At 46.4% G+C, this 26,828-nt stretch overlaps 1 protein-coding gene across 1 annotated transcript; it reads left to right on the plus strand.

The window, feature by feature from the left end:
* Positions 1–5,987: 5,987 nt before the first annotated feature.
* On the plus strand, positions 5,988–26,435 carry HAO1 (hydroxyacid oxidase 1). The gene is made up of 8 exons (XM_054290435.1): positions 5,988–6,124; positions 12,076–12,227; positions 18,999–19,254; positions 22,050–22,225; positions 22,704–22,795; positions 25,333–25,491; positions 25,748–25,817; positions 26,182–26,435. Exons 1-8 carry the CDS (start codon positions 5,988–5,990, stop codon positions 26,250–26,252), a joined length of 1,113 nt encoding a protein of 370 aa, XP_054146410.1. The 3' UTR covers positions 26,253–26,435.
* The last annotated feature ends 393 nt before the right edge of the window (positions 26,436–26,828 follow it).

Here is a 26,828-nt window from a genome sequence, read left to right on the forward strand (position 1 = left end):
AGCTGCAAATGCAAAATGCTGATTTCCTTTGAGACTGAGATTAATAGGGGCAATTTGTGTTGAAAGCTGTTTTGTTGTTGATGTTTTTTAATGCTTACAAAGAACATAATTGCTAAGAAGGGCAACTTTCCCATCTATGTCCTGTCCCATATGTTTTCAAACCATATGGTAGAAACTCTGCATTTCTCTGGTAGAACTGCTCAAAGAAGAAAATGACACTGCATATCCTGAATTTGAAATTTCTTAAGGAGTATTCCCAGTCTGGAGTTTGATTTCCATGTAGTGGACACCTGTAAATGTGCTTTACGTAGGTGTAAACACAGACTTGATAATATCTACACCTTGCACTATGTTGAGAGGAGCTTGTGGCGTTTGGCTCTTGTCCCATGTCAGTGAGAGGTGTAAAGCTGACCCAGCAGTAGGTGAGGCACACAGCAGCCTGTTAAAAGCTGCGCTTCTGTCTGCAGAAACCAGGAGAACTTTGTGGCCACTACAGCGTGAAGAAAAGAACTGTGCACTTGGAAGACGAAGAGGTGTTCTCAAGAGCTGGGTTTCCCTCTGGATTTCGCAAACAAACCCACAAATGGCACTTTGTCCTCAAAGGCACGTGGTCTGAGAGATCAGAAGCCCCTTTGTGGTGTGTCTGAATTCTCTGCTTATGTTGCCTCTGTCCTGGCACATCACAGTTGGGTTTGGGTTATTAGACCAAAGATAGGAAGTGTTTTCCATCATGGCAGACTGAGCTGTAAGATCACTGATGAGCAGGGATTAAGTAAGCAGGCAGCAGTGACAGCAGCTTAGATCTGTCTGGTGAATCTAGAAATGAGCTTGGTCAGGCTTCTGAGGGTTCTTAAACAGAGCATGGATGTTCTTCCTGTTTTCATGAGTAAAGTAGGGAATATTAGTGCTGACCCTATTTGATGTGCATTGGTGTATCTTATTACAAAGATCACTGGACTGTGGCTAAGGCTTTGCTTAGAAAAGGTGACACTGTGCAACCATGGATGTCTCCAACTTAACTTTACATTTGTAGGAAAATGACTGTAGTGTGATACTGGAGATAGTCAGCTTTGACTAATTCATCTGGAAACAGCAGGCAGCAAACACTGTAAAGGTAAATTTGTGTTTAACAGTAAAACAATTAACTGTGCAGTAGGAGTCTCATGTTAACATACCTTCCAGGATCAGGTATTTTTCCACTAAAACACATTTTAATTGAATCATGTGAGTAGTGCTAATGAGACCATGACAATAGTTTTCAACTTGGTGCGTTTCCAAAAAGTCAGGATCAACCTTTTGTGCAATCTGGGTGTACTGTTATCTCTGCTCTGTGAGGATTAATCATGAAGAAATGGAAATTGTTCTTGCAACCTCAGTATAGACAAAAGGGCCTTGGAGAAGCTGCTGCTGGCACTGTTCAAAATGTTCTGATGAAGGACAGGGCCTTAAGGCTTGTGAACTAGAGCTGTGTGTCAAAATTAATTTAAAATTGTTGAGAAGCAATTTAAATATCAATTGGGCTGCATGCCACTGGAATGGGAATGCTTAACAGCACCTCATGCAAAAAATCTGGCAGGTTCCTTTTTCAAGAGGCTGGAAATCCATCCAGCATTCCAAACCTCCTGTCCTTGGGATCTGTGTGAAACTTGTATGTGTGTCTTGGAATGCTCTGTATCTACTGCCCCTGTGGGAGTGGCACGTGTTATGTGGGTTTTCTTCTTGCAAATGTTACACAGGGTTGTCTGTTGCATCAAAGTGTTGCAAATTTATACTTAGGCGTATTTTTACTGAAATGCCACATAAAATTTTGTATTTATGACCTGCTTGGAGTCATTTTCATTTCCTCAGTGCAGAGTTGGCTCACCTGTGTCATTAACAAAAGGTTTGGGGTTTTTTTAAATAATGCTGATCTTCCAATTAATCATAGATGTGGTGACTTGTGAAGATTCCTTAAAATCTTTAAAAGGAACCTGGACATCAATGAATTGCTTCCTTTTGGAGGGTTTCCCTGGAGGAACCCAGGGCTCTCAGAGGTTCAGAGTGGAGCTGGGCAGGACAGCAAAACTGAACCCTTAAAGGCTTCACCTGCACGTGAGGTAGTTCTTTCCCCTCCCTGAGAAATCCCAACTCTGCCAAAGCTGTGCTGACTCCCTCTGGGATTTGGAGCCCAGCAAGAAATGTGCAGACCTCAAGAGCCATCCTCAGGATGTGGTTCACATTCCAGGCAGTGCTGCAGGAATGGGCTGTAGGGGCAGCTGTGCAGAGGGAGCAGGGACAGCCAGGAACCATCCCTGGCCCTCCTTGGAGCAGCTGCTGGATCTGGCACTGGGTTCCTTCTGCTCAGGTGAGTTACCTGAGTGCCTCTCCCTGTGAATGAGCAGTTACAGGGCCTGGGCCATTGCCACTCGCTTTGCTTTTCGTCTTTTCCACTGTGTTCATTTCTGAATGCAAAGTGCAAGTTGGAATGGTATCAAATGAAGCCTTGGGAGTGTTTTGTTTGCTACCTCATCAGCTCCTTCTTGTTCTCTTTTGTCATGTGAGAATATGAAATTTTCTCCATGAAAACATCACATGGAGTACTACAGGCAAAACCGGATCAGGTTTTGATCAGGTTCAAGCAATCAGACAAATCCAAGCTCTAGCTTTGTAGAGGAAATACTGAAGAGAACTAAAGTGGTAAAAAGCTTGATTTTTCCATCTGGAACTGGACCAGTGTAAGTCCCAGCTCTGGGAATGCAGCTGCCCAATACTGTGTGCTGTCATTCCCTTCTGCTGAGGAGTAAGTTGTGTTTCCCTTCAATAAGTCCTATGGTGATAACTTATTTTTAACCAAACATTTTCATTCCTCTCCCATTAGAAAAACACCTAAAACTCTCTGCTTTTACTTTCATTCATCTTTCCTGAGGAGAAAGCAAAGCTCTGTGTTTAAACACACAGGGAACAAATGGGGATGTAGGTATCCTAATATTTTCATTTTCATTTCTATTTTACATGGAAGTGCTGTTTTTTATGGCTCATTAGAATTACTTGGAGCCTGCTGGTACTTCAGACTTTTACATCTGTTAATCTGGATTCCAGGGGAGTGTGGGAGCTGAACTGCACACCACGGATTTTCCTGGCACAGGCTGGGCCTGTGCCTCACGTGCTTGCAGAGGATGCAGAAAGGGCAGTGGCCATTCCAGGTGTCAGTCACACATCAGAAAATGACAAAATCACCTTGATAAGGGCACTTTTTATTTCTTTGTTGCTGTGCTTGTGGGGACAACAGTAACACATCTTGGTAAATCTGCCCTGGATTGGTTTCATTGAGCGCTCCAGCTCTTCCCAGGAGAATCAGTCCTCTGCTCAGTGCTGCACTGTTCTGCCATCCCAGCAGCCTCCAGACTTCCCAAAAGAGACATCCAGGGGCCTGTTCCAGCCACCTGCTGAGCTGTCCTCATCCCTGCAGCATCCCTTGGCTTGGACTGGAGTTGCCAGATGGCTGCTGGGGTAAAAACTCCACAAATATTTTCTGTTGGTTCTCCTGGCTGGCTTGGAGGGGACGAAACAAATTGATTCAACTTTGGCTGATGTAAGATGCTGTCCAAAAACACTCTAGAAAATGGGTGTTTTATGACTTCATTTGGAGAAATTGTTTGTGGGGAATTCAGAAGCCAAAATAACTGTTTTACTTATGTGAGGTACTTGATAAAACAGCTTTGCACAACACTCTTGAGAAATGGGCAATGGCTTGTGCACTAAAATGTTTGGATTCTATGCTGCAGTTAACTTTTCCAGTTAATCTTTACTGCAGCTAACTGAAGGGAGAAAGTCCCAGCTGGGTCGTGTTTCCCCTGCAGAGGTTTTTGTGTGCTGACAGGACTCTGTTGATGTTGTCTCTGATCCTGCAGAAGGACACAGGACCAGACTGGAGTTCTGTGCAGAAGTCTCCCTTTCTAGCAAGTCACAGCCACCAGCACAAGCATGTTGTGGTTTTTCTCTGAAGTCTTTTTGGCTTTTGCAAGTAGTGCTTTCTGAGCCACAAGGTGTGACTCTGTTCCACAGCCCTCTGTGGGGTTTTCCCTCTGGAATTGGTGATGGGTCTTTGAACCACAGTGAAGTTTCCATTGCAGAGCCTGGTTCAGCTGAGCTCCAGGTGTGACCCCATGCTCTGTTTGTAGCTCCTGGCAAAGGAGCAGGGGAGAAGCAGGAGATGAGGGAGGGGATGCTCACAGTGCCCTGACTCTGTTGGGGTTTTTGACATGGGCTGTGGCAGTGAGGTTTGTGTGGCTGCTCAGGCAAGCTCTTGGCTGTTCAGCCACAATGGATGCTGTTCCTTGGCTCCAGGGTTAAAGGTCAGACAGCCAAAGCCTCATTAAGCAGCCAGGGAAAATCTCACCCAGAAAAATTCTTTAAAATGAGGAGCCAATTACTTGAAGGGAAGGTGTGTGTGTTGGTGTCAGATGTGCTGGGAGACCTGGTACTAAATCTCACATTTTCCTTAGTTTTGCTCCCTGTGTGCTGATACTGGCACCTTCCAGCTCACCCCAGCTAGCCACATGGGAAGTGGTGCATCCTGCTGGAGGCTCCAGTTCCAGTTGGACCCCTGGGCTCTGAGGAGCATCCCAAGGTGTGTTGGCTGGGTTGCAGCAGGAATTCAGTGGTCCCAGGGGGCCTTCGGGGTGTCAGTGGCACATGTGGGAGCATCCAGAGAAGGTGACGCCTGAGAAGCTTCCCTGCAGGGGAGGGAAGAGGAGCTCTGAGCCTGAGTGGCAAATTAGGGCAGTTAAAGTAAGGCACCAATACCCTGTGAATGTGGCAGAGAAGCATCTAACTGGAAAAATATCAGAGTGGGAAGAGTTTTGAGGAATACAGACATTACAGAACAGGAGAGGGGAACAGTGGTGCCACACTATTGTTGCCTCCAGAAATTTTTGTGACTTCCCAACATAAAAACCTTTTGAGTTCATTAAGGTTGAGCTTAGCTGCACATACTAGAATGTTCAGCTATCATGCAGCACTTCCTTTCTCATGCTCCAGGGTAAATACCTGTTTTTAGCACAGATGATGCCAACTTTACATAAATGCAAGCAGACATGTCCCCAGTTTTTTGCTGCAAGCACAGTGAAATGCCAAGGTTAAAGCAGTTTGCATTTGAATTGTTTATGACACTGATATGTGACAAATGCCTTGTGGTGTAATTGTGTGTAAATTGATATTAATGTGCAGTCTACAGCTGAAAAAATGAATATATACACATTATATACTCTTAATTTCCCTCTTGAACAATTACTGTAAACCCCTTTCAAACTCTGCATATTTGTTAAAATTTAAAACAAGGAGAAATCAAGAAATGTTAGCCAAGTCTGTAACACTTTGGATGAGGGTTGTGTCTTTGAGAAGATGATTTTATTTCCAGCCAGTGAGTGCATCTGACTCTTGAGGAATAACGGGAGCCCTCTGGGTTGTGGAGATGGAATTACCTGAAAATCAGGAGCTGTTTGCCCAAGGATGTCTGGCAGCTGGGGCTCTGCAACTGGCCTTGGTATCCAGGATTCTAATGGCAGTAACTGCAGTCTCACCTGTGTTAGGTGTTACCCTGTGTGTGCAGGCTGGGAGCTGCTTTTAGAAATCATCCAAATCAAGTTTTTGCTTTTTGGGTGTGAGCCAACTCTTTATGCTTTCAGTCTACTGGGTATTTTGGATGACAGAGGGGAATGAACATTTCTGTTACTGGAGCTTTAACTACATATTTCTTTCCTTGCTTATTAATTTTCTTCCTTTTTACCGTATTTCATTCTGTTTTAGGTTGGCCTTGACCACATGAACTAAAAGATGGTGCTGAAGTCCAATGTGACACAAGAAGTTGGTGTATTTATTTTTTTTTTTTTGGAAGGGGGGGAATGTAGACAAGTTGACTCTTGATGAGGTCCCATATTAATGATTTACAGGCAAAACTCTGGAGTTTAAAGGAGTGGGAATACAGTAAGCCAGTGGGATCTGCAGCCATGTCTGGCAGGCCAGTGTGCATTGCGGATTTTGAGGAGTATGCCAGAAGCTTCCTGCCCAAGGCTGTGTATGATTATTACAGCTCTGGGGCGGATGACCAGGAAACCCTGGCAGAGAATGTGGCAGCGTTCTCCAGGTAGGAGGATGATTGAAGGCTGGGGTGGGAGGCAGGGGGTGTAAGTTCTGCTTTACTGGTGGATTTAGTGGTGCAATTTTAGATTTTTCTCTGTGAACAAAACTCCATTTTTCTGCAATGTCTTTCTATTTTAGCAGAAAGACTCTCAGCTGATTTTTCAGGACAACTCTCTCCCCTTTCACTCCTCCACCTAACAATTTCTGTCAAAAAGCAGTCCCTAAAATCCATTAGCACCTTTTTAGTTTTACCTGCATTTGGGTTCTTTTGTTAACAGAAATTCTCTCCAGAGTCTTTCAGCTCCAGTATTTAATCAGCCAATGAAGCTGTAATTTCTACATTTTGGGTTACAGCGCCAGCAAGGGGTTCTTAGGGTGGAGTTGTACTTTTTAGGTCCTTAGTCAGTTTTGCCTTTTCCTTAGTTCTCCTCAACTGAGTTAGTGCTGTGGCCTTCCCAGATGAGGGCTGCAGAAGGAGTTGCCTTTCCCAGCCCTGGGGAAAGCCAGGGCTCAGTCTGAGCTGTGCTCAGGGGTTTCCAGCAGGTCAGCCCTTCACCAGGGGATACTGTAAATGCTAGGAACTGTTCTAAACCACTTCTGACTTAGACTGACCCTCTAAACTGACCTGGGCTCAGGTCAGCCTTAGCCTCAGAAGGACAAGGTCTGCACAAAGTCAGGGGCACTTGCTGTGGAAGTGTCACAAATGGCATCCATCAGTTGGCTCCCTGCTCCCAGATGTCCCTGAGCAGGGCAGAGGGCAGGAGGCAGCTGGAGGCTGCTCCCCTCAGCCCAGCTGAGCCCAGTCAAGCTGCTCAAACAACTGCTGACATCTCCTTCCTTCTGGGGCTCTGTTGGTGCAGGCATTTAACCCCTGCACTTGCCTTTGCTAAGGCCTTGTCTTTAGTTCCTCTGAGCCTAACCAAACAAACCATGACTGTCCTGGTTTATCCTTGCTCTTTCTCCCTCCCTGCTTTGCTACTCACTGCTCCAGTTGCTTTTCCACAGGCTCTGGGCCATTCAGCTGCAACCTGATGCAAGTTGAAGGCTGTAGGAGACTTTGTGATAATTCATTTAGCAGGATCTCAAAGGTCAGAACCTTAAAATTAAGGGCATGCATAGAAAAGCTTTATAATGTCAAGAGAAGACAACTCACCTCCAGTGCTTATTCCAGACCTCCTAGCTCCATGCAGAAGCTGCCATCACAGAAACTCCCCTGCTCAAACACAGCCAAAAGAGGAGTGAATAGGAGCAGGAGGGGATGGAGCAGCACTCACCTGATTTTTATTGTACCTTTTTTAATGCTTCCAGATGCTCTGATGCTACTTGCCCTCATAAAAGTGAAATGAGACATTAAGGAAAGGGCTCTCCAAGGAAGCACTTGCAGGCAATAAACTGCAGGAGCAGTGAGTGTTTGACTTGTAACTGCTGAAGCTGATCGTGGTGAGGTGGGATCTGAAGCTGCCAGGGACAGGCTAGCAAAGAGCTGTGCTGGCATCAGCAGAGCAGGGAGAAAAGGGCAGCCCTGCTCTGAAGCTGTTCCTGCCACAGGGATGGAGTCCTCTGATAAGAGACCTCCTTGCATTGGGCTGGTTGCCTGTGGGCTTCAGGCTTACCTCATCTTTCCTGAATCCTCTATCAGATTTTCAGTAAAACCCTCCAGTTTTAGATGTTTGAAACTGGTGTTTGCAGGCAGCCAGGACTGAAGGAGATGTTCATTAGCCGTGCCTGAGACATTAAAAGCAATCAGTGACATTTGGTGTGGCTGGAAGTCCCTCAGTGCTGGGTCCCTGCCCCTCAGCAGAGTGGGGAGGAAGGGCTGGGACGTGTTTCTGTCTTTGCTCTCCCTCCATTTGTATTTATCTGACATTAAACAAGATCCCATTTTCTCAGCATGTGGGATGCTGCCATGAACAGTCCTTAGACCATGTTTGCAATGGCTTCCTGGGAATACATCCCTAGAAGGTAGAACCTGCTGTAATGACTTTGCAATATTTTGGTTAATAAGATCTATTTGACACAAGGGACTTTGGAGAACCCTTCTTTTCCCTTGGATGCTGTTGGGAGAAGCATGGCCCAGCTGTTACAGGTAGGGAAGTGCTGCTCACTCTGAGCCTCACAGTCCTCCTGTTCCTGCCTGCAGCTTGTGGGTAAATATAAAGTCGGATGGACTTTGCACCCCCAAGGCACAAAGATCACCAGGTCAGATAATTTTGTGAAAGACTGGAGTATGTTCAGCTTTGTTTGCCATTGGTTTCTCCTGTCAGGAGCTTAGTTGCAAGGTTCAGTCTGATTTAGAAAGTTTGCAGATTATTAAATATTTGTAAGTTTGAATGGAAGAGAAAGCACTGAAGCTGAACCAGAAGTAGGGATGTTTAGGCTGTACCTTTATGGTGCAGGATTATTCAGGTGAGGTGTGAGGGTGGAAAACCAGTGCTGGGTTCATCTGTGAGTTCTTTATTATGTTTTTTTGGCAAAGGTTTAATTTCTGGAGAAATAAATAGATTATCTTATTAAGGACTAGTATTACTACTGTTATTAAGAATGGACCCTAATGGATCCATTGTTGCTGGGTCCTGCAGTATCTTTAGAACACTCCATGCAATTTTTGGAGCAGCACAATTCATAGTCATTGGATTATAAAAGCAGTGTCTTGGCCTCTTGACCTTGAGGTGCTTTGTGTAATCAGCTCCCAGAGTCCGAGCGCCTCCACAAGGACAGTGTTTAAGGTGAGTTTAACCCCAGGTACAGCAGCTCTCCTGGGACTGAGGCAAGAACCAGCACACAGGTTTTGACATCAGTGTGTTCTGCTGAGGCCAGAAAAGTGTTTCTTATGCATAGTTCTCCAATGGCCCTGCCAGAAGTGAGGCCAGGAAGGATGATTTGGGATGGCAGAGCATGTCATTCCCTGTGGTGCCTGCCTGCCTCCTCCTCGGGTTTGCTCTGCACCCTGGAATGCTGAGTGTCCTCCCAGGCCTGTCTGGAGCTGAAATCCCCTCTGGAGTTGTCACAGAAGTGAGGGGCCTGGGTGGAGAAGAGATTTTTGTGGCAAGGTCAGGACGCCTTTGGCTGATGGCATTCAGGAAATCAGTCTGGAGCCTCCCCTCTTAGCATGCCAGGGAGGGGGATGTGGAGCAGGCTCCTGCTAATCCACCCTGCCACGGAGTTCCTGCAGGCCTTGGGAGGAGCTGCCTTGTTCTGCTGTGTGCAAGGAGCAGCAGCTGCTGCTTCAGCAGTGCATCATCAATTCATCAGTTGAGTTCATCAGTGCAGGCTTTCTGCAAACCTGCTGCTACCTTACAGCAGTTAAAGGCATTGAAATGGCCACAGAGGTAATTTAAACACTGGTTAGAAAAGCAAGGCTGATGGTGGGACTGGGTCAGACAAGTCTGGGAAGTTCAGGGCAGAAAATGAAAGGAATGCTTGGAATAATTATTCAGTTGTGTTGTTGTGATGTCTTTCACATCAGATTCCCAGTGCACCACAAAAAGAGTGTGGATGGCAAAACATGCTGGGAGGGAAGAGAACTTTCCCCAGGGAGAAGCAGCTGCTGCTTCGCCTGGCACAGCACCAGCCCCTGAAGGGAAGTGGAGCTGTAGGAGACAGAAGGGCAGCAAACTGGGTTGGGTTTAGGATGGAGGCTTGGCCTGAGCACTGTCTTCTTCCAAATGTGCTTCTTGCCCTGCAGCACGAGGGGATTTGGGACAGCTCAGGAGAGGACAAGAGGAGCTGCTTGAAAATATGGTGCAGTTTGAAAATTTCCATCTTTTTCCCAACTGAAAGCAGCCGGTCCTTCCCTCTTAGCCCACTGCAAGGTAATTTACAAACAAATTTTTTTGAGCGTGGAGAAAAAAGGAAAAAAACCCAAAGATTAATCCCCCTTCCTTCCCTTTAGTCCTTCCTTCCAAACAGCTTTTAGCTGGAGCTGCCTAAGTCAGGAGCGCTCGCTGCCTTCCCTCTGCAGCACCTCCTGCTTCCAGCTGGGAACAAGGATGCACTCACTCTCACTTGCTGATTGCAGCACACCAGTGTGGACTTGGCTGGGAAAAGATGTGGGTGATGAGGAGATGATGAATTTAAAATAAATCCAAGTTTTTTTCCAAAATGTGCAGGAAATGTTTCACTGAAGGACTTGGAGGAAGCAGGTGCTGTGTGCAGCCCAGTGAATGTGCCCTGGTGATGGGGGAATGCTGCCTGTGAGCTTTCCTTGCTGCTGGGAAGGGCAACACTGGTGTCAAGTGTCTGTCCAACTCAGAGCTGGAAACACCCGAGTTTCCAAGGCAAGAGCAGGTTTTACTGAAGGACAATGATACTCTGGTGTCTTGGTGTTTATGTGGGAGTGCTCAGTTCTGTGTCAGGAGCACCCATCCAGCTGGTGACCTGATCAGGGATCTCTGCTTGGGACTGCATCACTTCTCTTGCATGCACTGCTGGGAGGGTTTTGGCTCCTCCTGCTTCTCTTCCCAGCCAGAAGCACCACAGGGATGTTTTACCTCAGGACTGACCCTCACAAGCTGGCTGTGAGATGGCAGAGGCAGGCACCAATCTGAGAAACCAGGAGCCTGGGGAGCAGGGAGATGCTTCACATCCTTCATGCTTTTGGGTTTGACTGCATAAATCAGCAAGGTTATAAAGGGATTTTTGTTTTCTTTCTCTACTGGGAAAAGATACCTCAGGGCAGAGTGGAAGCCTTCAGAATGAGGATTAGGGGAAAAAGGGGGAGATAGTAGTGATGTTTTCTTTGTCCCACCCTCAGCCCATCCTCCCCTGAAAAATAACCAAGTGTTACAATGGCATGAAAACAAGTGTGAGGAGATGTTCCTCCGTGTGTGTCTTGGCACTGAGCAGCACAGCTGACTTGCACAGCCACACATCTCCTTCCAAGCATCATAACTGTCTTCCTCCTGCCTGGGGAGCACTGCCTGCAGAGCTGGCACAGCCCCAGGCCTTCAGAAAGGTGGGATCTGCCCCAGGCTTTTTGGGGAAATGTCTCTTGATCTTTCTATAAAACAGATTTTGTCTTTTCCCCCTGACTTTTCATTTTAATGCTCAAGCTCACCTCTGCTCCCTGTCGGAGGGTAGCAGTGGCTCTGGTTCTCTCTTTGTGCTGGTAATTACGATATTATCAGTCTCGAGCATTCTGGTGCTGAGCAGTTGCTCAGGGTCAGCAGTATTGGACAATAATGTTTAATTCTTCTCTGCAGTAACAGTTCAGAAGCCATGGGAGCCCTTGGGAAGGGAGGGAGGCCTCGGTGGGAGTCGGTGCTTGCAGGGAGGCTTTGGCCTGGCTGGGCTCAGGAGAGGCAGCCCCAGGTGTGGCACCCCCTCTTGTGGCTTCTAGTGGTGGCACTGCTGTGACAGCACTGAACGATGGGACAAGTCCCATGGCACGGGCATCCCCAGCAATGCAGCCCTCCTCCTGAAACCCTGGGTGTTATGCTGTCTAGTTGATCCCCTAATAGGGATCATGGTCTTCTGATGCTGTTTTGTGGGTGGGAGTTGAAAAAAGGTCAATTTGTGCGTGCAGCCTGGCTGCAGTGAACTGTAATTTCAGGTTAACTGTGTTTAGTTTGCTCTGGTTTGGAAAAGGGAGTTCCTTCCTTGCAGGCCAGGCTTGTGTTACCAATAACCCCGTGTCTGTTGGTTCCTTAGTCCATGGAGGGATAACTGAGGGTGGCTGATGACTTTCCCCATGTGCACACAGCCTCTGGCACCCAGTTCTGCTTTCAGGGGGCTGAGACTCACCACAACCTCATTGTTTTACAGCTCCTGTCTTTCGTTTCTAACAATACCAGCCAGAAATGTCCAGGGGGAGCAGGTGTCTCTCCAGGTGTGGTGCCCTGCAGGGGTTTTGCTGCAGCTCTGGGTGGCACAGTGGGGTTCTGACAGCAGCAGAACCCGCTCCTGTGCGTTCCCCCCGCTGCAGCCCTTTAAATCCGGTGTATCTGTGTGTGCCAGGTGGAAGCTGTACCCGCGGGTGCTCAGGGATGTGTCGGTGATGGACCTGTCCACCTCCGTGCTGGGGCACAGGGTCACCGTGCCCGTGTGCGTGGCCGCCACCGCGATGCAGCGCATGGCTCACCCGCTCGGAGAGACGGCCACAGCCCGAGGTGAGCGGGGAGGGACGGGGACAGGGACAGGGCGGTGCCTGCCGGGGCATCCCGGCTGGCTCGGGCTCCTGCGGGGTCTGAACTGCTGCTCAGGGTTGATTCTTGCCTTTGTTTTTTACTCTTTCACTCTTCTTGTGGTTTCCCTCTCCATGAAAAGGGGCGGGGGGGGGAAATAAAGGATACAAGAGGGGAATAATTTGTTGCATGTAAAATTGAAACATCTACCTATCCATACATTCTGTGTTACTGTAAACATTGCCACAGCGACATTCTTCCCATTAGAGAATTGACTCCAGAAATTCTGAGGCCTTTTTTTGCCTGGCAAGCATCCTTGCTTGGAAGAGAGCTCTTTGAGAGCATCCCAGGGAGGCAGTGAGATAAGGGCCCCTCTGGGCTAGAAGCTGCACAAAAGGATATTAACCAGAATTCAGATGGCGAGCTGTTGCCTACTTCTTTAACTCCAGCTGCAGGATGGCACTAAATCTGAATAAGGGGTGCGGGCTGTGCATTTCAGTGGAAAAAAGGAAAAGGGCACAAAATCTAAATAGGTGATATTTAAAAAAAGCATTAACCCTGTGCATGGCTGGGTTATTCCTCTGGCAGCGTTTCCATGCCCAGTGCAGCAGATGTGGTGTGAAGCGAGTGGAGTTTGAGCCCTGCAGTGGGAGCAGCTCTCGTGGCTGTGCTGTGCAGGGGGTGGGCTGCAGCGCTATCTCTCTGTGCCAAACACAGCTCTCCCATTTCTCAGCCCGTTCGGGGCCGCGCTTTCCCCGCCCAGGAGCTGTTGGAGGAGCCGCCGCTGCTCCCTGTTAGTGAATGCCGGCCGCTCCACGCGATGGCACTGCAGCCCCTCGCATCGCCCTGGGAAGGGCCTCCTGCTCCTGCCCCATGCTCTGGCAGCCCCGCCGATCCCTTCTGGGCCAGGTCCTGCAGAGCAAACTCTGAAACATTGAGTGCAAACATTAATGCAACGGTGAGAGCGACATGTAGAACACAACATTCAGGATGTTTCTTAGCAAAGATTCCCGCTGATGCTGCTGCCTGGCCGCATTTGAAACATAAATCCTCAATGGCATGCTAAGTTGAATGGTACAATAAGGCTGGGTACCACATTTGCAAACTTTAACACGTGATTATTGCATTTAATGTTTCTGGGTTTTCACCTGGCACAGCTCAGTGTACTGGCACCAGTTGCAATGTGTGGTCCAGTAAATTTATCCATTGGAGCTGGTGAATTTTTCATTGCTTTCAAATGATAGCCAGTATTAAAATTACATCCTCTGTATTGCATTGGCATTTGGGGAGAAAAAGAATGGCTTTGGTTTTGTGCTGTTAGAGGAGGAGAGGGGTACTTGGTTCCAAGCTTTTGGTTTGACCTTATAAGATGACAGAAATGAGATGTAAGTACACATTTGGTGTTAGGGGTCTCTTAAACTCGGGACACTGGGGATTGGGGGTTTGCCACATCCAACTTCTGTTCCAGAGGTGGCACGGGGTTTAAGTGAGCAAACTCTTGGTTGCTTTAATTCAGCTTCTGTTTCAGCTGCACTGGTTTGCACAAGCCAAGGAAGCCTGATCATAGTCCTGTGGCTCCTGCCAAGCCTGGCATGCTCCATAAGCCTGGCTGTTCTTGGTGTGCAGGGAGTGCTGTTTGGGGTGGTGCCTCTGCTGTGGCCATGATCCTTGAGAGGCACAGCATGGCCTGAGTCCTGCCCCTCCCCAGGCAGTGCCCTGCCTCCTGTTGGGGCACAGCAGCTCCCAGAGGAGCCTCCCTGTGTGCCACCGGTCTGCCCTGACCCCCAGGGATAATCCTGGTTCTCACCACGCTGCCCTGCAGAGCAGGGAGGTGAGGAGAGCAATGGCAGCTCCTTCCCTGAGCATTGAGAACAATGCTTGAAGAATTCCCTGGAGTGACAGGAATTGTCTTGCTTGCAGCTGCCCTGCTCTCCCAGCAGGTTTGGCCATGGGCTGTAGGGTCAATGTCCCCTCTGGGGACAAGGGCATGTCATGGTGTCCCTCAGAACTCCCTGCCCTCACAGCTTCTTGCTCTGGGGCCTGTCAGGGTTTGGGGGCTGCTGCCCCTGAGGGACGCTGTCCCATGGCAGCCAAGCTGCTGGAGAAGGGTGTGCACCTTCCCAGAGCAGGGCAGGGTCTGTCAGCTCACCTCAAGCACCCTTCATGGACAGTGCTTCTGTGTGAGTAAATAATCTTTTCTAGGGAAAACAGCCAGTTGTCATTTTAAGGCTTGCTGGTGACAGGCCAGCCAATATAATGTAAGTGATTCAAAGGTTAGGTGAGCCCACTCTGAGCAGAATAAACTGCATTAATGGTCAAACCTTGTCAAACAGCCTCAAATCCACATGTTGCATTTACTCCTATTAACTAGACTTTAAAATAATAAATGACTTTTTAAAATGTCTATGCAGGCTGTAATAAGGCTGCTCCTCAGTTTTCTCTGACTTTTGTCTGAATGTAGCAGGAGTCCTTCCTTACAGAGAAAGCTCTCTTGTCCTTGAAACAATTTCATGCACTTGGCAGTTGTCCCAGTTTTTCTAGGTCTTCCTTCAAGTATATTCCCTGGCATTTTAGTTGTAGCTCATCAGTGTATGTGGCAATTTTCCAAAGAATGGATTTTCTGTTCAGTAGAGACTGAAAAATTGGGAGGAAAATTGTTTTGGATTAACTGAAATGTTTCATTTGATCCAAAACATAATGTTTTATTTCATTTTCCTACTGGCTAATGCTTTTAGCTATAGTTCTGTTTTGAAACAAAAGTGTCAGCTCAGGAGAAAACATTTCCATTTTGAAAAGATCAACACATGACATTTTGACTTAGGTGTTTTTTTTCTCATCTTTCCCACTCCAATTTCAACCTTTTTGACTAAAAATATTTGCCAAATTCGATGAATAATCTTAGCCACTAAAGAGCAAAACGTTGTTCTCCAAACACTTTTCAATGGAACCCTTCTGATTCTATGGGATCTTTTTCCTCTTGCTTGTCCATCAGCAGATTCCCTGTTCCTCCAAGCCAAGGCATTCCTTTGCCACCCTGACTTCATGCTGTGCTTGCAAACCAACAGGACCCACTTTGAGTACCCTGACTCAGAACCCTGTGCACCATTCAGCTGCTCAGCAAGAAATAGTTGAGGTGTTTTGGAACCTTAATTGATTACAAACAGATCTGTAGCATTATTTTATTGAGATTTGTCTTTATATTCCTGCTTATTCCATATTGCACGTAATGAGTGGTTTAAATTCCTGTTTTTACCTCACAGCAGCATTGCAGTGCCTGGCTTCTCCATGAATGGCAGAAAATCAGGCTGAGAACCCGACTGTGCTCTTGGCCAGGTATTTTGGGAGCTGTCCCTGACAGTGCTCAGGTTGGAGTTTCTGTGCTTGCCCTGTGCAGCTGCACTCCTGCCCCTCTCCAGGCTGCTGCTGAGGCAGGAAGGGTTTCACCATCACCTGCACCCTCTGCTCTGCCAAGCAGAGCACAGCAGTGCTGACTGCAAAGCTGTTCTATTCCCCCTGCTTTACAGAGCTTCTGGCAGCTCTGTCATTCCCACTGGAGAGGGAGCAACACCTTTGTTCCTTTGGCTCTTAACAGGTTGCTACTGTGCTTTTTCTCTCTGTGATGCTGAGCACTGAAATTTGGGTTTCCTCTGCCCATCAGACATGGCTGTGAGTGGGAAGAGGGGAATTGGCCATTTGTTACGTTTTGTGCTCAGCCACAGTGAAAGCAGCAGGACTTTGTACCCCTCTGTTACCTGTGTGGTGATCAAAAGGTGAGGTTGGTTTTGAGATATGAAAATTAATGTGAATCCAGAGGCATGGGGGGGAGGATGCTCTGAGGCTTCAGGATGGAAAAAGGGCTAAGAAAAGTCACTGCTGTGTTCCCCACTGGGGCTCCCCCGTGCATCCTGCCCCATTTGTTGCTGTGTGAAACACCTCAGTTGAGTTTCCCAGAGTGAATGGCTTCCAAGTGCCAGAGGGCAGGTTTGGACTGGGGATGAGGGAGAGACTCTTTACCTTTCTGTGATCCCATGGTCTCCCCCAGCTCCCTGTGCGTGGCTCCTGCTGTGCTCTCTGCTGTCACAGAGCCCAACAGGAGCCTGCAGGGTGCACAAGGGTGAATTATCCTTTGGGCAAGGCTCAGGATTAAAAGAAGACCTGGGGAAAAAAAACCCATGAAAAACAAGCAACCAAAAGCAATCATGCAATGGCATGAGGAAAGGCTGGTTTACAAAAACATCTCATGCTTAAACTCTGGCAAATGTCACACTTTGCAGCAAGAGCATCCTGTGGAATATGGCTGTAGTGGGACTGATTTCAAATAATAATTTGCAGCACCCCAAAAGTAAGTGTAAGATATGGCTGTTAGAGGAAATGAGTTGCTTCTGTTCTCTTCAACTGCAGCTAAATGTGTGAGAAGTTGGGGCTATTTTTAGAGAAACCTAATTTGAGGTAGAAAAAACCCCAAGCAAACCTGGCAGCACTTCAGGCCTCTGTATCTCATGGTTTTAGAAGTCTAGAAAATTGTCAAAATAAGCTTTAAAACGATCAAGATCAAGCACACATTGACCAAAACTGGAACTGGGGATTTCTAAAACCTTGACAAGTTTTGTCTGGGAACTTTGGATTTGCCTGAGAGATCTAAACTGCGTATGTGGAGCTGGTGCTTCACCAGAGAGCTGTGAACTTTGCAGGAGAGACGAGGGGAATTTTGTGAGCATGCTTGCATGAAAATGCCATAACCCCGTTTGGGATGGCTGAACTCTCATTGAACCAAACTGCTTAAACCTGATCTTAAATAAGAGAAAGGCACTATTTTCTCTGTTGCTGCATGGGCAGCTAAGTTGAAAGGATATGGTGATATCCCATGATTTATGTCTTCTCTTCACCAAAAATTATTTATTGTGCGGTTTCTAACTAAATTTTGCTTTTGCAATAGAGGTAGGCGTGAGAATAAAAGGCAAAAATGGAAATAAGTGGATACCTAAAGGCAGATTGAACCATAACATTTGCATTTCTCCCTTATCTGATGTGAGGGTTTTGCAATTCCTGGGTTTGCAGCATTCCTAATGTAGAGGGAATTGTGTCCAGCAGTTTAAAGCAGAGGCAGGAGATGGTTTCAAACTGGAAGGGTTTGGGTGATTGCTGCTGGATTTCCAGTGAGGGAAAACTGGCTGGTGGCCCTGGGAGGGTGTAACCAATTTGTTTGAATAAGCTGTTCATAAGTTTCCCCTCCAAGAGGCTTGTAATCCTTATTTAATAAAATGTTGTCATAAAGACCACTTTTTAATTCCTCCACGGGCTGGGGATGACGTCTTGAAACAGGGGTCCATTTACATTCAAAATATGCGTACTGTGGTAGACCAAGGAAAACGAGGCTTTCTATAGCATTTCTGAGTTTTACAGTGTGTTTTCCCTTTATTTTACAATAAGTGACAGATTACTCCAAAAAGAATGAGTGGTAGATTCAGGATCTGTGTGAGGTTAGCTGGTGCAGCCTGGGCTGGCAGCCTGTCATGGTTTGATGTTGGCACAGTCTTGGGAGTTTGCAGTTTATTGCAGCCCCAAGACACATGCCAAGTCTCTGTTTTGGCCTGAATGTTCAAAGAATGAGTTGGAGTTCTTCAGTTTTTGGTCTCAGAGTTGTTTATTGTGTCTTATCTATAAAATTTTTTCTTCTGTCCAGCTGAGGTCTGCTCAGCAGGACAGACAGAGGCACCCTGACTGTCCCCAGGGCGGTGTGATCTCTTTATACTACAAGCTATGTATAACATGTTTGCAATTGCTTTCCAATACCTATCACCTATGTTAGACAGTGAGCTTCTCTTCTAAACCAATCCCTAACATCACAGCAGAAGATGGAGGTAGAGAAGAAGGAGGGCTGGACATGCCCAAGTCTGTGACAGTGTTTGCAGGGGTTCTTGGATGAGGGAAAAGATAAGGATCTGACTCCATGTTTCAGAAGGCTGATTTATTATTTTATGATATATATTACATTAAAACTATACTAAAAGAATAGAAGAAAAGGTTTCATCAGAAGGCTGGCTAAGAATAGAATAGCAAAGAATGATAACAGAGGTTTGTGTCTTGGACTCTGTCTGAGCCAGCTGACTGTGATTGGCCATTAATTAGAAACAATCACACAAGACCAATCACAGATGCATCTGTTGCATTCCACAGCAGCAGATAACTATTGTTTACCTTTTGTTCCTGAAGTCTCTCAGCTTCTCAGCAGGAAAAATCCTAAGGAAAGGATTTTCCATAGAAGATGTCTGTGACACAAGTCCCTCCATCTTGTCCCTGAAACCCCTATCCTAAAAACCCTAATATCTACTTTTTCACCTAGTGATAATTTTATTATTATACCACTTCTGTGGCTTTCACATCCACATACAAAGCTGGTAATTTGCTCCAGGGGTCATAATCAAGCCCACAGGCGTTCTGGGCTGTGTGCCAGGGTCTCCGAGCCCCCTGGCAGGGGTCCTGGCATCTCTGCACACCCAGAGGGATGCACTGAGTTCTGCCAGCACAATGCCACTGCTCTCATGACAATATATGCTCCCTGGTGTCTGCTGTGAGATGTGACAGGAATAGAGCAAAGCAGGCTCCAACTTAGGAATGGGCATCCCAAAAAAGCTCACTTCTGCCTGCGCGGAGGGCGATTTTTGGGAGGCAACGTGGCAGCATCCAGAAACCCGGAAGCTTTAAATGCCTTTATTTGAACGCTCCTGTTTAGCCTGTCCCTCTGTGCTCCCGCAGCGTGCCAGGCCGTGGGCACGGGAATGATGCTGAGCTCCTGGGCCACGTCGTCCATGGAGGAGGTGGCGGCGGCGGCGCCGGCCGCGCTGCGCTGGCTGCAGCTGTACGCCTACAAGGAGCGGCGGGTGACGGCGGCGCTGGTGCGGCGCGCGGAGAGCGCCGGCTTCCGCGGCATCTTCCTCACCGTGGACACGCCGTACCTCGGCCGCCGCCGCGCCGACGTGCGCAACCGCTTCCAGCTGCCCCCGCACCTCAGGTACCGCTGCTGGATGTGGGGCCGGGACGGCGCCGCGGGGTGCTGGGGGAGAAGCCGGGGCCGGGAGCGCCTCTGTGGGGCTGTGCGTGCGTCTGCCTGGGGCACAACAAAGCTTTCCTGGCTCTTGGCACGCTAAAAGATGCTGTGCCGGGCAGGCTGCTGAAGTAAGAGACACGGGGCAATTCTTTGTGCATGGATCAATGTGCTCTTGGTTGTATTCAAATAGGGCAGAGCCTGCAGTGACCTGCTCTGATGTTGAACTGGGATCCACCAGCGGAATGGGCTGGGCTCCAAAAGTGGGCCAAGAGTCCCTTCCAAAAGATGTTATGGTTGCTCCCGCATTGTCCTATGACCCTGCTCTGGGCCCAGGACCACGTCACTACTGACTGCAGAGCCCCTTTTTGAGCAACTCCAGTTCTTCTTTTACTCCAATACAGAAACATATGGGTATCAGTCTTTCTAAATTCTCCATGAGGGCAGTTTTTACCCCACAGTGTGTTTTGGGACATTTTCTGGGTCTCAGAATTTGTGGCATCGTGATTGACTTCAGCACTAATTATAGTTCCTCCCTACTGCAGGGCCAATGAGGATTTCAATTTTAACAGAGTGAAACCAGGGTTTTAACCTTACAATGGTGTTTAAGTGCTGATTTGCTTGGCCTTTTGTAAATACAAATTGATAAGACTAGAGACTCCCCTGATAAACATATGCTGAAGTGCTGGCACGGTTCTAGCAGGCAAGGACTGGCTGCAAGAATATTTACTCAATGGGATATCCAGGACTTGAAGCTAAAAATCTTGTGAGGTTCTTGCAGGTAGGTCTTGGTAAGAACCACAGTCTACCATGGCACATGTTAGAATTATTTAGAGCATGAAAATGAAGAGACAAAGAAAATAGCTTAATGCATTTTGAAGCAGATAAACTTTGTGGTGAGTTCTGGGTGAAAGCTAGTTTTGTATATTGTCAGTGAAATTGAATTGTTCTTCCTATGTCTCCAAAGGTTGTTGCGTTATACTGTACACATGCTGTAAGTACCATGTACTTAGCAAGAATCTCATCTAGAGTTTTTCTTCATTTCCATACTATTCAAAAGGAAGATAAGCCATGGGGCTCTGCTCTTCTCTACCTTGCTGGCTAAAACCCTCCAGAGCATGAGTGTTGGCTCTCCCCCATGTACTTGTACTTGCAGCTAAGAGATGGAAGTCGACAGAGGAACTGAACTGTGCCCTGGTTTCTCTGTTAAAGTACAGTTTTAAGAGGGAAACACTAGAAAGCAAAAAAAGCCCCAACACATCTAACATGAAAATGTACCACACTGGTGTGTGTGTGCCCGATGTTGTAATCCTGCTCGAGATCTGTGTTTGACACATCATCAATATACACTGACCTTTATCTTTACTCTGAAAGATAAAATTAGGCAATTAGAAAATAGATTACTTTTTAGAGGCAATAGAATTCTAAGGCCTGGGGTTGAGGAGTTCTGGAATGTGAGTCCAACAACCCAAAGACATTTCAGCAAAGCAGGAGAGTGTTTCTGAAGCACTTTGACCCCACCCCAAATATATTTGTTAAATTTGCCCAAATATAACAGGGTTTTGAGTGAACAGGATGAAATCATGAGAAATTGGAGTAATCCTTGAAGGTTCCAATTCCTCACTGCAGATCCCTGAGTGCTGCCTGGGCAGAGCTTTGTTGCAGAGCCACAGTGAAACTCTCCTAGCGCGGGGCTCTGCTCATTTATGTGATAACTTTTTCTTGGCTTCGGGTTTTCAACAAAGTTTCAAAGCAACAACAAGGTGCCATTGTGCTCTGAAATGTATGTAAGGCAACATTCATCCAAGTGTTGATCTGCATTCTGCAGGCCAAGAAAAACAACAGTTATTTATATAATCTTATCCATGGTTCTGTTTTTCTCTGGGCACCCCACCCTCCACAAACCAACAGCTGAAAAGCTGGATCTTGCTGAGAGCCCACTCCTTTCTCATTTGCTTCTGGGCCTGGAGCTGAACAGAAAAGCCATCTGAAATGCTGCTTGTTGCAGGCATGAAATCAGCAGTGAAACCTGCCAGGTTCCATGCAAAAACACTCATGCACTTCCCAAAATGTGAAAAGTGAGTATTAAATAGCCCAATGTGGAACAGGACATGGTTTCAGAAGAGCAGGGCAACTGGGACATGGATGTGCTAGAACCTGGGAGATTTTGTTGCTGAAAAACCCAAGTAACAGCAACGTTTTCACATGAGCTTCCTTTGCTCTCTGCATTTTACAAGGAAATGTACAAAAGGGACACAAGGTAAACAGGCTGGCTGTTGGCCTTATTGGACAGATGAAAATTCTGAATTCTTTGCAAAGCTTCATGGACATCCATCTGTTTCATGGAGCATAAGAAAACTTTATTTCCTCCCTGATCCCCTATTCCTCTCACAGCTGAATTCCCTGGACTTGAAACACAAAACCCAACCCTGTTTATTTTGCTATAGAAGTCAAACTATTACCTTGGGCCAGAGAAACTTGTCCCAGATTTATCACAAAACCATCACAGAAAGATAGAAGGGCTTGGGTTGGACAGGACATGAAAGATCCAGTGTTTGTGTTGATTATCAATGCTTTGTCAGCCAAAGGTTTTGGCTCCCTGAGGAGGGGGATCTGACCTGCTGGGACTGGCTGGTTTTGCTCCTGCCCTGCACTGTAGTAAAGCTTTACCTCAGGCATACTGCATGCTGCCATTAGGGACCCATGGTGGCTGCAGAGAATCCTCCTCAGGCTGTTTTTCTGTGTCTTGTGTCGCTTTTTAGCCTGAAGAACTTCTCGAGCAGCGATCTGGCCTTCTCCTCAGGGAAGGACTTCGGGGAGGACAGCGGGCTGGCCGTGTACGTGGCCGAGGCCATCGATGCCACCGTCAGCTGGGAGGACGTCAAGTGGCTGCGGGCGCTGACCTCGCTGCCCATCGTGCTCAAGGGCATCCTCAGGGGTGGGTACCCTGCTGCCTCCTGGGACAGGGCAAGGGCACGGCTGTCACCTCCTCCTGCACCACCAGGAACCCACCAGGGACGGTGTTTGTGGGAGCAGCTGCCTAAAGGAGTGCCTGGTGTTGTCCCCAACGCCATCATTAATACCATCGTGCCAGTAATTTTGTAGTAGACAAAATCATTCAGCAAAGGAATTTCTTACTGATGAATTCTGGAACATAATAGAGAAAATAGAGTTGGCAACCAAGGTGGCTGCTGATCCAAAGGGATAAAATGTTCTGCTCCAACATTTCAAGCTGCTGTTCTGATCTTACTACTTAAAGATAAAACCTTTTTCTTTGTGGAGGCGAGGCTTTGGAAGGCTGAAGCCCTAAGGTGGCTTTGCATGAGCTGACAATGGTTTTCTTAGTGATTCCTTGATTGTGGTGTCTACAAGCTCCCACTTATGGAGGGACACATCCTGTTTGGGTTTTTTCCTAGCTGATGATGCCAGAGAAGCTGTAAAGCTTGGGGTAAACGGGATCCTGGTGTCAAATCACGGAGCACGACAGCTTGATGGGGTCCCTGCTACTGTGAGTACTGATGCCAATATGCTCCAGTAATCTTTAATTTTCTCTGCCTTTTGGGTTCTTGTTTGCATTCTCTGAACATGCAGAAGCTGGAGGAAAAACCTGGAATAAGTGTTCTATGCCTTAAGCCATGAGTAAAAACCTCTCTCCACTTCTCTATGTATGTCACATCGTACTCTGAGTTAGACACAGCCTCTCCTTGGTAGATCAAAATGGAAAATCTTTCAGAATTGTTTTTTCCACTCCCCTCTTCCACGTCTTCTTTCTCATTCTTTTTTGAAAAACTCTCATTGCCATTTGCAGCACGCTGAAAGTTGTATTAGGGTCAGTTTTCCTCTTTTAATATTCTTTGGAGGCTTCTGAAAAATTGCAGTTAAGGAACAGCTAAAAGCAGAATGAAACTCTCCATTTTTCTCCTTTCAAGTATTTTCACCTTTGGAAAAGGGAGAGAGTGGTTAAATTACAGTTTTTCCTTTTTCCTTTTCCTTGTCGTGCTACCCCATGACTTTTCCAAAGGTGAAAGGGATTTGAGAATTTCTCCGTTGGCAAAAAAGAAAGAAGTAAAGGAAAATGAAAAAGTATGTGCTCAGGATGAAGGAAAAACCCCAAAATTCCAGTCATCACTCATCTTGCTTCATTTGGTGTGGGAAAGCTGCACAAATAAAAAGAGAATGAAAGGGAGGGGAATCAAAGCCCAGTTGTGCCTCTCTGGGTATTTCCAATATGTTCTCGATGAAAAACCTCCTGTTTTCCATGCTGGTTCCCTGAAGGGAGAGGGGAACAGGTCCTCTTGTCACCTCCTGGGAATCCATTCCCCAATTTCACTGAGAGCATTTGAAGCTCTTGGGCAAGCCTGTGTGTGAGGTAATCCAACAGCGACAATGTATAAGGTTGTTAAAAACATCATTTTGAGGAACTCATAAGAGCTCAAGAAATACAAATTAATTTTTGACAGCTGTAGCAGAAGAGAAATTTGCAAACTCCTTGTTAGGAGTTACTCCTTTGCTACACCACAGGGCAGAGGAGAACTGCTAAAATTTATGTGTTCCCTGGGTTTCTGGTACAAAGAACACTACTCCACAATGCCTGTTTTTATACAGAATCTGTATCAGGTCATGTTAAATGGTTCTGATTTAGAAACATAATAATTTGCTTCAGTTTCGTGGGGTTTCAGATCATGAGCTGAACCCAAGCTGGTCAATATTTCTAGTGTCTAGTTACACATTGAGGAAATCTATGTTTTAATTATGGTTTGCATCATGCTGTAGTTATTAGAGCACTTTAATGTTGGTACGGTTTGTCAGGATGTAGAAAGTGGTCTCTGGATGTGGAAGTAGATCCAAAATATGTCTGGCAAGAGAGCAAAACCAAAGGGAGGGGGAAAATCACAGCAAGTGCCAAACTTCAAGAAAATTTTAATCCAAATCTAAAAACAAAGTGCACTTTCAAGTTTTTTCCCTCCATCTTCTAGTCATTTTTATCCATTAGAAAGGAAATGAATTACATCCGTATTTGAAAGATGTGAATTTGTATATCTTTTGTCTTACTTCCACACGCTGTTTCCAGTCTCCTTAATACTTGGCTCCTGGTGGTGCTCCTTTCCTGATTTTCATGAATAGGAACTATTTAGGTGGCCTTGTAGGAAAATTTGCCCTGTAATTAATGCTCCAGGCTTGGATTTAGGAGGCTCATCCTTTCATTGGGACCTCTTGCATGGCAAGAGGAATTAATTCCCTGGTTACACACTTGTAACCTGAGAACAGTAAAAATATTTCCCCCCTTACTTGTGTCATGGGTGTAGGGGATAAGCTGAGAAAGGGATGAGCGGAGCTCAGTGAAAGCAGCATACATGTGCATTAAAAGAAATTACTTCCCACCTTGCTCAAAACTTAGAGGAAAGCTAATGTTTTCTTATCTTAAAAAGTTTTTCTCTATAGTCATTCCTGTAATTAGATGCATTTTCAAGAGGGAAAGTACATTAATTAAAATTTTTCGGCCAACTCTTAGTTCTTCCAGGCATGTGTTTGTCTCACTCCTTGTCTGTAGGTACACTGTCTGCCTCTGGGCTCCTGAGCTGGCCCTCAGGATAAATGAATGGGAAATTTAAACTGGAAGCAAAGATGATTATTTAAAAAGTAAGCTGATCCAATTTCATCCCCAAGCTAGCGAAGGCTGGAAGTTTGGGAGGTAACACCACCAACAGGCTTCCTTAGTGCTGCTGTTTCATATATTCTGCATAAGAATCAGATACTGGCTTGTGTCAGATATGTGTCATGGGGTCAGATGCCCATTTTTTGAGACCCTGCTGATTCTCATTCTGTTTATGTGACTCCAAATAAATCTGACCTTTGTATGTACCTTCTACCCTGCAAAGTCACTGCTGGTTCTCAATACAAAGCTGTGTTATTTGGGTGTATATTTAGGCATGCAACTGCTCATTAAGCTGCTGTAAAGCTTGGATCCTGTGTGTAAGAACTGGCTCAAAAAATAAATAGAGCTTCAGGAGCAGCCAAGCTGTGTTCCTGGTTTCTCTCTCCTAGATTGATGTCCTGCCTGAGATCGTGGAGGCTGTGGAGGGGAAGGTGGAGGTGTTCCTGGATGGAGGTGTGAGAAAAGGCACGGACGTTCTCAAGGCCCTGGCTCTCGGTGCCAAAGCTGTTTTTGTTGGGAGACCTGTCCTCTGGGGCCTGGCTTATCAGGTAAGTGAGGGAAAGCCCAAATGCCTGACTGCAGATCCCTAGAGTCACTGTTTAACCCTATTAAATGCACACATGTGTGTGTGTGATGCATCTGTGTGCATCCACATCATCTGATTTGCTGTTTGCTCAAATTTGCTATGAGCAACCCTCAGGATTTATGTTTGTGCAGAAAACCTTTCTTGGCACACACATACATGTCTGTGCCTACACACATAAGTGTACACATCATAGTTTTCATTGTCTCCTAATCTCCCAGGGTGAAGAAGGAGCAAAAGAAGTTCTCCAGATGCTGAAGGAAGAGTTTTGCCTGGCAATGGCACTGACAGGTGGGACATCAGCATTTCCTCTCCAAAATCACGTTTTCTCATTTGCCCCAGGCAAGGTGCTATAGCAACTTGCATGAGGGGAATGTCTGCAATCTAAACAACTTGGTCTGTGGAGAAATGGGAAAAAGACTTGTTATCCCTGCCTTATAAATGGGGAATTGAATAGATTAGGTGAAAACATTATTTTGTGAGGTTTTTTTCACAAGGAAAGCAATAAATCCATAGAAAAGTAGTGGCAAATCTTTGGTTGCTGAGGGGTGGATTTCATCTGACAGAATGGAGATTTTTATGAGGCAGATAAAGAAAAGGCTTAGAGTGGGTTGGAAAATCAGGGGCTTGAACTGATCTGCAACTTCTCCTCCAGGATGCCGGAGAGTGGAAGAAATCGACAGGACACTGATCCGAAGACATCAAGCATTGTTTTCCAAGATTTAGGTCTGAAGACTCCTGCCTTGTGCATTGCCTGTTGTGCTTCCAGACAAAATCCAACTGCATTCCCTCGGTGGGCCTCCTCCTGCAATCCTGAGGGAACTCTCTGCTCTGTAGGAAATCACTTGCTGAAGAAAGAACTCAAAGTAAATTTTACAGGTGCTTCCAAATCTCTCAGGCTCTTAAGGAAAGCTGTGTGGTTAGAGATGGGCCTTTATACAAGACCAGCACAGAAACTTCGAGGTGTTTTGCAACAAATGCAGATAATTAATTTCCATGCCTGGGAGTAATTTAGCTGTTAAAGTGAAACTATAAACAGAAATGCTGAAATTTAAAATGCAAAAGATGCTTCTTGCTCACTGTTTAGAGAAACTAGACTGTAGATTGTAGAGATTAAATCTTGCTTTCCTCTGAACAGTGTGTCCTTTCCCTAGTGACTTTATAAGCATCTGGGCTTGTGGCACGTAGGCTGTAGGAGCCCAGAGGACTCTGTGTTTTAAGGAACCAAAGAGCAAAGCAAAACTGGGGAAATTCAGCTGTTTAAGTGGCACAAGCCCCTCTGCAATCAGACAGCTGCTATGT

This window comes from Melozone crissalis, unplaced genomic scaffold, assembly GCF_028551555.1.
Source record: "Melozone crissalis strain CALT ecotype California unplaced genomic scaffold, PUWL_Pcris_2 ptg000081l_1, whole genome shotgun sequence".
In the NCBI taxonomy this organism is placed as follows: Eukaryota; Metazoa; Chordata; class Aves; order Passeriformes; family Passerellidae; genus Melozone; species Melozone crissalis.